The 10,400-nt window shown below is 51.3% G+C and overlaps 1 protein-coding gene across 1 annotated transcript in view; it reads right to left on the bottom strand.

Annotated features, from left to right (window-relative positions):
- Positions 1 to 221: 221 nt before the first annotated feature.
- LOC143122886 (tetratricopeptide repeat protein 28-like) overlaps positions 222 to 10,400 on the bottom strand; it is a 53,198-nt gene continuing 43,019 nt past the window's right edge. Inside the window, exons 16-24 of the mRNA XM_076283864.1 lie at positions 10,235 to 10,400; positions 9,071 to 9,537; positions 8,467 to 8,714; positions 7,505 to 7,629; positions 7,034 to 7,265; positions 6,758 to 6,834; positions 4,531 to 4,660; positions 3,941 to 4,048; positions 222 to 2,343 (exon numbers count right to left, since the gene is read on the bottom strand). The exon at positions 10,235 to 10,400 is cut by the window's right edge and continues 14 nt beyond it. Of these exons, the coding sequence (XP_076139979.1) occupies positions 878 to 2,343; positions 3,941 to 4,048; positions 4,531 to 4,660; positions 6,758 to 6,834; positions 7,034 to 7,265; positions 7,505 to 7,629; positions 8,467 to 8,714; positions 9,071 to 9,537; positions 10,235 to 10,400 (3,019 nt within the window). The 3' untranslated portion in view covers positions 222 to 877. The remainder of the gene's footprint in view (positions 2,344 to 3,940; positions 4,049 to 4,530; positions 4,661 to 6,757; positions 6,835 to 7,033; positions 7,266 to 7,504; positions 7,630 to 8,466; positions 8,715 to 9,070; positions 9,538 to 10,234) is intronic.

The following is a 10,400-nucleotide window of genomic DNA, read 5'->3' as shown; positions in this document are numbered from 1 at the left end:
TAAGGCAGGGCATGGCGAACAGTTCAATGAACTTTAAATGATATAACAGTGTTGTGTATTCTTGTAAAGGTCTATTGCAGATCTGAATGTACTGGCTAAAACTGGCTCAGGAACTCACTGGTGGGACGATCCTTACAACACAACCCAGTAATGTTGCCCAATCTGGAGGGCTTTCCATTCCACACACACTAAAAACTAGTGCCAAAGCAAAGGAATTTATTACATTGTTTTATTAGGAACTTACTGTTATAGTCTTTTATTGGGAGACCACACTTGTAAAGTTTGTTTGGTAAAAAGACACAGTGCTGAACAGGACTTATTCTCAGGTCCACAAACACACTTGAGATTCAGATTGAAGACAAATTGAGTACCTTTTCAACGCTTCAAAAAATATCCATTCCATCCTTTCAGTCTGTGCATGGCTTGCTCCGTTTAACTTATATAAATGTATAATAACACTGATTGCAAAACAGTGAATTTAATTTACAAAAACAGTAATAACAATTACAATCTAGTAATAACAAGAATAAAAAGTTTATTTTATTAAAATAAACAGAGAAAAGTAAAACAAGGCGGCGTTGTCTAACAGAACCAGCAAGTGTCTTTCTGTCAAACTGCTGTCTGGTGTATTCCTCTCTCCATCCTGTTTTAGGCATTGGTGCTGCTATGCACTTGGTAATGGAGTCTGTGCAGGCAGGCTGCAGCCACCTCAGGAAAGGATCGGGTCCTCATCCGGCCCTCAGGATGCAGATCCGTGCCGGATCAGAGCCATATCTGGGCCACATCCCTCCAGCTGCCTGTGCAGCTGTGTGTCAGTACTCCACAGGACCACAGGGGGGCGCTCTCACCGGTCCAACACCACTGAACGGTGCCTGCCTCAGCATTTTGAGGAGGGGAAGAATCGCCCTGGCGACAGGAACTTGTATCCGTTCCCAGAGGGCAGTCTGATAGTCTGTGGGGCGGGACTGCTGCCACTAGAGGGTGTGTCTTTCTGAGCGTGGAGCTTCCCATTGGTGGAGGAGGAGTTTTTGGTGTCCTGCTGGGTCTGATTGGCTGGTGTGTGCCGGGGGGACAGGTGAAGCAGACCCAGCACGTCCCTCTGCACGGGGCTCATCTTGGCCCTTCCTCGGAGTGCACGGACTGGGCCCCCTACTGGTGGCGGCTGGGACGCGCAGGCCCAGAATGTCTTCAGGTTGTGGATGGCCTGGACCTTCTCGTCGATGGCCGCCAGGCGGAGCCGGTCCAGCGGCACATCTCCCGGGCTGGAGCGGGACGAGCTCGAAGAGTAGGAGAGGGCGGGCGAAGGGGCAGAGCCTCCCGGCGACTGATGACCGGAGCTGGGAGAGACGTTGCTCGGGGAACGGGAGATGTGTCCACTGTATGGGGAGCTGGGGTACTTGAGCCTTAAGCTGGGGGTCCCGCAGAGCGATGGCGACGGCTGGCTGTCCTTGAGGGAGGCGTCCGAGGTGGCTGGACTGTTGTAGCCCGAGCTGGCCTTCTGCAGGGACGAGCTGCGGGACGGCGGTTTGGGTCGGGGGTTCTGGCTCGGGGAGGGAGCCGACTGGCTCCCCCTGCTGGCGGGCCGGGTGAACGCGCTGGTCTCCGCCGTACGGAACCCTGACACCGGGGCGTCCTGACCACCGCCGGCCGTCCTCTGCAGGGACTCCACGGCGATCAAGTGGCTCTGGGTTTCTTCCAGAATCTTCTGGGCCAGCTCCTGTGGGTCGAGCGGAGCCGGCGGCGGACGCTCCTCTTGCGAGCGCACCGTGCTGTCCGTCTCCGTGCTCGACTGGTCAGACGACTCGCCCGTGTCCGAGCTGCCCGGTGGCTTCCTGGGGGGGCTCGGTGGCGGCGGCGCTTTCACGGGCGACGTTGGGGTGCTGACGCTCCCTCGCGATGACACGCCGGCTCCGACAGCCCGTCCACCCCTCCCCCCACCACTGCCCGCTCCTGCTCCACGCACGGCCCGATGTCCGGCGGTCGTGGTTCGCGACGCTGTTGCCAGCGGCTCGCTGCTGATGATGCTGAAGCCCTCGTACTCCTCCTGGGCGCCCGCCGTCGCCGTGGGAGACGAGCGACTTCGAGGGATGCCTGTCTGGCGGGCAGGAAAGAGCCCCCCGGCTGCCCCTGTGGCGGCGGCGCCGACCGCCTCTGGACGAGAGAGGAAGCTGAGGGAGGACGCCACGGAGCTCAGGCTGTAGAGAGAGATGGCGTCAGACGCCAGGCTGTCTGGGCAGCCCGCGGGCGAGAAGGGCAGCGGCGGGCACACGGACTGGGACGACGCCAGCGACTCCAGGGAGGACGAGCTGTCCAGACTCAAGCGCTTGGGGAGCTCTGTGGAGTCTACAGGAGGTGGAGAGGGGAGAGAAAGAGAGAAGGAGGAGGTGGACAGGAGGGGGGTAGATGAGAGAGAGAGAGAGAGGAGGGAGAGGAGAGGAAGAGAGAAGGGGGGAGAAGAGAGAGAGAAGGAGGAGGTGGACAGGAGGCGGGTAGATGAGAGAGAGAGAGAGAGAGGAGGGAGAGGAGAGGAAGAGAGAAGGGAGGAGAAGAGAGAGAGAAGGAGGAGGTGGACAGGAGGGGGGTAGATGAGAGAGAGAGAGAAGGAGGGAGAGGAGAGGAAGAGAGAAGGGGGGAGAAGAGAGAGAGAAGGAGGAGGTGGACAGGAGTCGGGAGGGAGATGAGAGAGAGAGAGAAGGAGGGAGAGGAGAGGAAGAGAGAAGGGGGGATAAGAGAGAGAGAAGGAGGAGGTGGACAGGAGTCGGGAGGGAGATGAGAGAGAGAGAGAGAGAGGAGGGAGAGGAGAGGAAGAGAGAAGGGAGGAGAAGAGAGAGAGAAGGAGGAGGTGGACAGGAGGGGGGTAGATGAGAGAGAGAGAGAGAGAGGAGGGAGAGGATAGGAAGAGAGAAGGGGGGAGAAGAGAGAGAGAAGGAGGAGGTGGACAGGAGGGGGGTAGATGAGAGAGAGAGAGAAGGAGGGAGAGGAGAGGAAGAGAGAAGGGGGGGAGAAGAGAGAGAGAAGGAGGAGGTGGACAGGAGTCGGGAGGGAGATGAGAGAGAGAGAGAAGGAGGGAGAGGAGAGGAAGAGAGAAGGGGGGGAGAAGAGAGAGTGAAGGAGGAGGTGGACAGGAGTCGGGAAGGAGATGAGAGAGAGAGAGAAGGAGGGAGAGGAGAGGAAGAGAGAAGGGGGGAGAAGAGAGAGAGAAGGAGGAGGTGGACAGGAGGGGGGTAGATGAGAGAGAGAGAGAGGAGGGAGAGGAGAGGAAGAGAGAAGGGGGGAGGAGAGAAGGAGGAGAAGAGAGAGAGAGGGAGGAGGTGAAAAGACAGCGAAGATGGGAAGGAGAGGAGAATAGAAAATAGGGGAGGAAAGAAGACAGAAGGAAAGAGAACATAGAGGAGTATATGAGTGAGCAGATAGAGAGACGAGAGAAGCAGAAGAAGAGAGGAGAGAGAAGAGAGGAGAGAGAAGAGAGGAGAGAGAAGAGGAGAGAAGAGCAATAGAACTAGTTGGTATACTGATGAGGAGAGAAGAGCATTAGAACTAGTTGGTATACTGATGAGGAGAGAAGAGCATTAGAACTAGTTGGTATACTGATGAGGAGAGAAGAGCATTAGAACTAGTTGGTATATTGATGATAATAAATCAGAAACCCTTTAGTAGGGTATATTCAAGGAAGTATAGAGTTGATTTGTGTAAGTTTACAACTTTGCAACAGCATGTTGATCAAAAGGTAATGCCTTCTGGCGTCAGCGGAAATAAAGATGCATGTAAGCGTTTGTGCTCTATGGTATTTGGAATTTGTTTTAATCTGTACATGGGCCTGTACGTCTGTGTGTGTGTGTGTGTGCATGTGTGTGTGTGTGCGTGTGTGTGTGTTTGTGTGTGTGTTCGTGTGTGTGTGTGTGTGTGTGTGTGTGTGTGTGTGTGTGTGTGTGTGTTGTACCGAACAAAGCAAGTAGTGACTGCAGAGCGAACTGCATGATGCGGCGACTGGCCAGCTTCCCCGTCTTTAACACCACCTCCTCCTGACCAACCTCACACAGGTCAAAACCTACACACACACAGACAGACACACACACACACACACACACACACACACGCACGCACGCACGCACGCACGCACGCACGCACGCACGCACACACATATCCACACACACGCAAGCACGCACGCACGCACAAACAAACACACACACACATATACATTTCCACACGCACGCACGCAGACACACACACACACACACACACACACACGGAGAGAGAGAGAGAGATCTCAAACTTGAATACAGGTTACTCTGTGAATAGCTGAACATGTATGAACATGTATCCTGGTAATAATGTGTTGGACAGAGTAGCTACATAGCAACAGGTTTTTACTATATAGCTGGTGAATGTGTTTGGGATTTCTCTGTGTGTGTGTTTGTGTGTGTGTGTGTGTGTGTGTGTGTTGGGGGTTCCTGCTGGTGTTTGTGTGTGTGTGTGTGTGTGTGTGTGTGTGTGTGTGTGTGTGTGTGTGTGTTCGGGTTTCCATCTCACCAAGGGCAGCCAGGAACTCGTGGCATCCCGGTAGTCTCCAGAGCTGCACACTGATGGAGGTCTGGATGGGTGTGATGGAGAAGTCCTGCTCCCTCTCCCCACTCTGGAGCTGCACCAACACCTGATGAAGCTACACACAGGAGAGGCTATCACACACATGCCACACGCACACACACACACACACACACACACACACACACACACACACACACACACACACACACACACACACACACAGTGTGTGGTGTGTGCATAAACACATGTATACATACAATAATAAACAGATACACAAACACAGACAAAAACACACAGATTTACTTCCTATTCGGACGGGATAAGTTTTACATGGAGACGTGGGGTTCTTCAAGCACCTCCTTTTTAAACTACTTTTACAACTATGTTTAAACAGGATCAGAGTTTCCGCTTGAAATAAATGGTGCCGGTCAAAGTGACCGGCAGAGGATGTTTTCCGGTCAAATATCCTATTATCGCTTCTTAATTAGTCAAGTTGAGGAAAACTGGACACAGGCTATGTAGCTTAAAAATCAGGCCGTATAGAATGCAACGGAAACCCTGAACAGGATATGACGGAATATCTACATATATTTTTACAGGGGCTCGTATTCGCTCAGGAATAATTTTACCCGAGGTATTTTTGCTGGACCGTCTTCCAGAAGGTAAAGGTCTCTGTAATTTCTACTGACATTCTCCGTAATAATTACTGACATGACGCATTCGGATGGGACTAAAACCCCTGGTAATAATTACTTTACCCCACGTCCCCACGCAAAACGTTCACAATCACTTGGGACTTACAACCTGAATCTACACTGAGCAACATATACAAGAGAAATAGTACATGACAACCTATGCACACATGCAAGTACGTACAGCACACACACACAAACACGTTCTAAATCATATCACAATGCATCTGACACGCATGTGTGTTTCACAAGGTTAGCAGTGGCGGCAAACTTACCATGGCCACCACAGTCTTGGCAGCCTTGAGTGAGTGATGAAGAGAGGAGACAAGAGAGAGGATAAGAGGGAGGACAAGAGAGGAGGACAAGAGAGAGGACAAGAGAGGAGGACAAGAGAGGAGGATAAGAGAGGAGGACAAGAGAGGAGGACAAGAGAGAAGACAAGAGAGAGGATAAGAGAGGAGGACAAGAGAGAGGATAAGAGGGAGGACAAGAGAGGATAAGAGGGAAGACAAGAGAGGAGGACAAGAGAGGACAAGAGAGGAGGACAAGAGAGGAGGACAAGAGAGGAGGATAAGAGGGAGGACAAGAGAGGATAAGAGAGGAGGACAAGAGAGAAGACAAGAGAGAGGATAAGAGAGGACAAGAGAGGATAAGAGAGGAGGACAAGAGAGGAGGACAAGAGAGGATAAGAGAGGAGGACAAGAGAGAAGACAAGAGAGAGGATAAGAGAGGAGGACAAGAGAGGATAAGAGAGGAGGACAAGAGAGGAGGACAAGAGAGGATAAGAGAGGAGGACAAGAGAGAAGACAAGAGAGAGGATAAGAGAGGAGGACAAGAGAGGATAAGAGAGGAGGACAAGAGAGGAGGACACGAGAGGATAAGAGAGGAGGACAAGAGAGGAGGAGCAAAGCAAACATCAAGAGGACAGAAGAGGGAAGGAAAGGGAAAACGGGAGGAGGAAAGGGAAGAACAGAACAGAGAGTAAAAGAAGAGGAAAGAAGAGGAAGAGAGAGGAGAGGAGAGAGGAGAACAAGAATAAAAATAAGGAGAGGAGAGGTTAGAGGAAAGAAAAGGAGAGGAGAGAAGGTGAAAGGAGAGGAGGAGAACCAGAGTAGAAGTCAGAAGAGGAGAGGAGATGAAAGGAGAGGAGAGCAGAGCACAGAGGAGAGCAGGGAGGAGAGGAGAGGAGAGGAGGGTGGAGAGCAGGGAGGGGAGGAGGCGAGATAAGGGGAGAGAGGAGAGGAGGAGAAGAACAGAAGTCAGGAGGGGAGAGAAAGAGTGAAGGAGGAGAAGGAGGGAAGAGAGCAGAGGGGAGAGGTGTTAGTGGACTTCTTTACAACATGCTTAACCATACAGACATGCAGTTCTATATGCAGCCCTGCACTGGACTCTCTGGGGAACACACAGTATAAGAACTCTGGGATTTTAATGACAAAAAGGGTTTTCAACGTCATAGGATGTTAGTAGATCTGGCACCGTGTGTGTGTGTGTGTGTGTCTGTGTGTGTGTTTGTTCTGTACCCTGTTGATGAGCTGTTCTCCTGCTTCTGAAATGGTGATGAGTTTACAGAGGGCCTGAAGTGCAGGATGGGGCAGACCTGGATACACACACACACACACACACACACACACACACATTCAAACAGACAATTACATTTAAGCAAGTGAAGTAAGAATATAAGATTAAAAATTAAATATAAAAATACATATCATGTATATCATGTATCATGTATCATCTGTGTGTGTGTGTGTGTGTGTGTGTGTGTGTGTGTGTGTGTGTGTGTGTGTGTAAAATACCGAGCAGTGACTGCAGTGTGGCACTGCACTGCTGCAGTCTCTCTCCTGGGTCAGCGGTAGGGAAGAAGACCGCAGCAGGAAGTCCAGTTCCGGCGAGGTCCAGACGGAACCCCACGGCCATCAGCAGGTTCTGCCAGCCCGGAACCCCTCCCACTTTGTTCTCCACGCTCTGCTGGGAGGTGTACATGGAGTTCCGCTGGCCGTTCTGGATACGCTGCAGAGATTTCTCCACCTGGGGGAAAGAACCGGAACCTTCCAGGCTTAATCCCCAACAGAACCCACAGGAGATCTCTACACAGAGGGGTCTATACTTAAGCATTTAGCAGACACGGAACACAGGTTTAGAACACGCTGAAGACAAACACCAAATTTGAGTCCTGAACTCAGCTGGTCTTTAAAGATGTCAAGGATGTTTGTAGGCCATACGATCATGTGCTACACACACACACACACACACAGCTGTGGTCTCACCAAGTGCAGTAAGACCCTGAGGGCATCGCGGGCCTTGTCTGGGTATTGCAAGATCTCTGCCAGGGCTTGACCAATGAGAGAGGAGGAACTATTCAACTTCACATCACTGCCAATCAGCATGAAACCTGGAACGCAGAGTTTAATGGAGTCCCGTTAAAACACACACACACACACACACACACACACACACACACACACACACACACACACACACACACAATTACTCTCTTTTACACAAACACAAAGCCACATTCTCTCTTTTACTGACACACACAAACACACAGACACACATTCTCTCTCTCACAACACCAACACACAAACACACATAGAGAGGACAGGAAGTGTGTGTGGCTCTCGTCCCAGTGATAGAGTGATAGAGAGATAGTGACAGAAGGAGAGACTGATAGAGTGATTGAGACGGAGGAGTACCTGCCCAGTTGGAAGGGTGGGAAAACTGCTTGCTACTGTCCCCCCAGTGATAGAGAGATAGAATGAGAGAGTGATAGAGAGGTATAGTGAGAGAGTGATAGAGTAATTGAAAAGGAGGAGTACCTGCCCAGTTGGAGGGGTGGGAAAACTGCCCCAGTAATAGAGTGATGGAGAGGTTGAACGAGAGAGTGATGGAATGATGGAGAGCTAGAATAAAAGAGTGATGGAGTGATAAAATGAGAGAGTGATGGAGTGATAGAATGAGAGTGATGAAGAGGTAGAATGAGTGATATAGTGATGGAGAGATAGTGAGAGTGATGGAATGATGGAGAGATAGAATGAGAGAGTGATGGAGTGATAGAATGAGAGTGATGGAGTGATATAATGAGAGAGTGATGGAGAGGTAGAATGAGAGAGTGACAGTGATGGAGAGATATAGAGTGATAGAATGATGGAGAGATAGAATAAGACAGTGATGGAATGATGGAGAGGTAGAATGAGAGATTAATGCAGTGATTGAGACGGAAGAGTACCTGCCCAGTTGGAGGGGTGGGAGAACTGCTTGTTGCTCTGGACACTCCTCATGGCGTCCACCAGGGCGGCGCTGGCTCTGGCACCGGCCAGCAGTGACGAGTAGAAGTTCTGTGTGAAGAGCTTGGAGGCAGCCACAGGCACCGGCCACAGCGACACACACACACACTGCGCCCCCGCTGCCAGGAACGCTCGGGTCAGACCCACCACGCCATCTGCAGTCACCTTACTGACCGACTCCTGATACGAGCTGTACACACACACACACACACACACACACACACACACACACACACACACACACACAAACAGTAAGAACACACACACACACACAAACAATAAGAACACACACACACACACACACACACACACACACACACACACACACACACACACACACACACACACACACACACACAAACAATAAGAACACACACAGACAAGTGCACAGACACACACTCCACGTCCCACATAGACTCACCCCCACAGTAAGCACAAGCATGAACACACACACAGTCAAAGCAACCTGTTGAATACACTGCGGTCTGCACAGTATGCCCCCCCCCACACACACACACACATACACACATACACACACACACTGACCCCAGCACGACCAGTTTGACGGACAGCTTGAGGTCCAGCAGGTCAGCGGCGGTGAGCAGAATGTCCTGCAGTGGCGTGCTGTCGCAGATGCTCTCAGCATCGCTGGCGTCGTCGGGCAGTGTGTGCACGGTGTGTGTAGCATGTGTGTGTGCGTGCGAGGCGCCGCCGGCCACGTCCGGCACGGGGCTTAGCACCAGGGCGGCCAGCTTCCAGGACACGTGGGTGGCGAAGTGGACACACTCGGCCTGCGACAGCGCCGCCATCACGCGCTCCTTGGTCGCCGCGGCGCCCGTCAGCGCCTGGCAACCCAGCTGCTCGGCGACCATCAGAGCCTCCTCCTCAGCCGACGGCATCGGACCCCACAGCCAGCGGTCCATCACGCCGGAAGGTAACCGCGGGTTACCCACCACGGCTGCCATGGAAACGCCTCCGGTGATCTGACCTGAGCCTGTACGCCGCGATACACCCTGAGGGAGGAGCAACATCAATCAATCCATCAATCAGTCAGTTAGTGAATCAGTCAGTCACAACAATAATGTTAATCCTTTATTTATCCTTTATTAATCCTTTATTAACCATTTACTAATCATTTATTAATCCTTTATTAGTCCTTTATTGATCCTTTATTAATCCATTATTTTATCCTTTATTAATCCTTTATTAATGACATTTCTTTATTACAAACTGAACACACTTAAAGGGACACCAGGCAAGCCTGATGTTTTTTCTCTACGAAACCCCCCCTCGTTCAGTGCATCTTCCGTCAAGAATTTTCGCTGCTTTTTCGCCGGCTCTGCCATTATACACACGTTTGCAACAATCGCTAGCGTTTCGTTAGCCTGCCTGTGCTGTGGATGCAGGATGTAAACTGATCCTGCTTCGGTCGGCGGGTATGATACACTGAACTTGCAAGCGGGATATTCTTCCTACAGGCAGTAGGGGCGGGAGAGAGAGTCTTCATTCGCCCTGTAATGAGTCATTTAACCATATACCGACTTACGAAGATGAGTAATTAACACGAAAACGTTGCCCGGTGTCCCTTTAAAACATGCACATAAACATACACAAATGAGCACATCAAATGAAATGACAATGAAATGTGTGAGAGATGAGAGAGAAAGAGAGAGAGTGTGTGTGTGTGTGTGTGTGTGAGTGTGAGTGTACCTTGCTTGTGGCTGTGAGGCCCCCAATGGAAGGCACTGCGATGAGGCTGAATCTCTCGTACAGATACTCGTTACTGCAGCTGCCCTTCAGCAGGGCGAACGGGATCAAATAGAGCTCTCCTTCCAGCACCAGCACCAGCTGTTTGAGTCGACCCGCCGCTCCGCAC

This window comes from Alosa pseudoharengus, unplaced genomic scaffold (assembly GCF_046254945.1).
Source record: "Alosa pseudoharengus isolate Yale_2024_CS ecotype anadromous, Long Island Sound unplaced genomic scaffold, YU_APseudo_1.1 YU_APseudo_1.1_scf_14, whole genome shotgun sequence".
Taxonomy (NCBI): domain Eukaryota; kingdom Metazoa; phylum Chordata; class Actinopteri; order Clupeiformes; family Clupeidae; genus Alosa; species Alosa pseudoharengus.
Note: the sequence above shows the minus strand (reverse complement) of the source record. Positions and strands in the feature narration are given on the sequence as shown.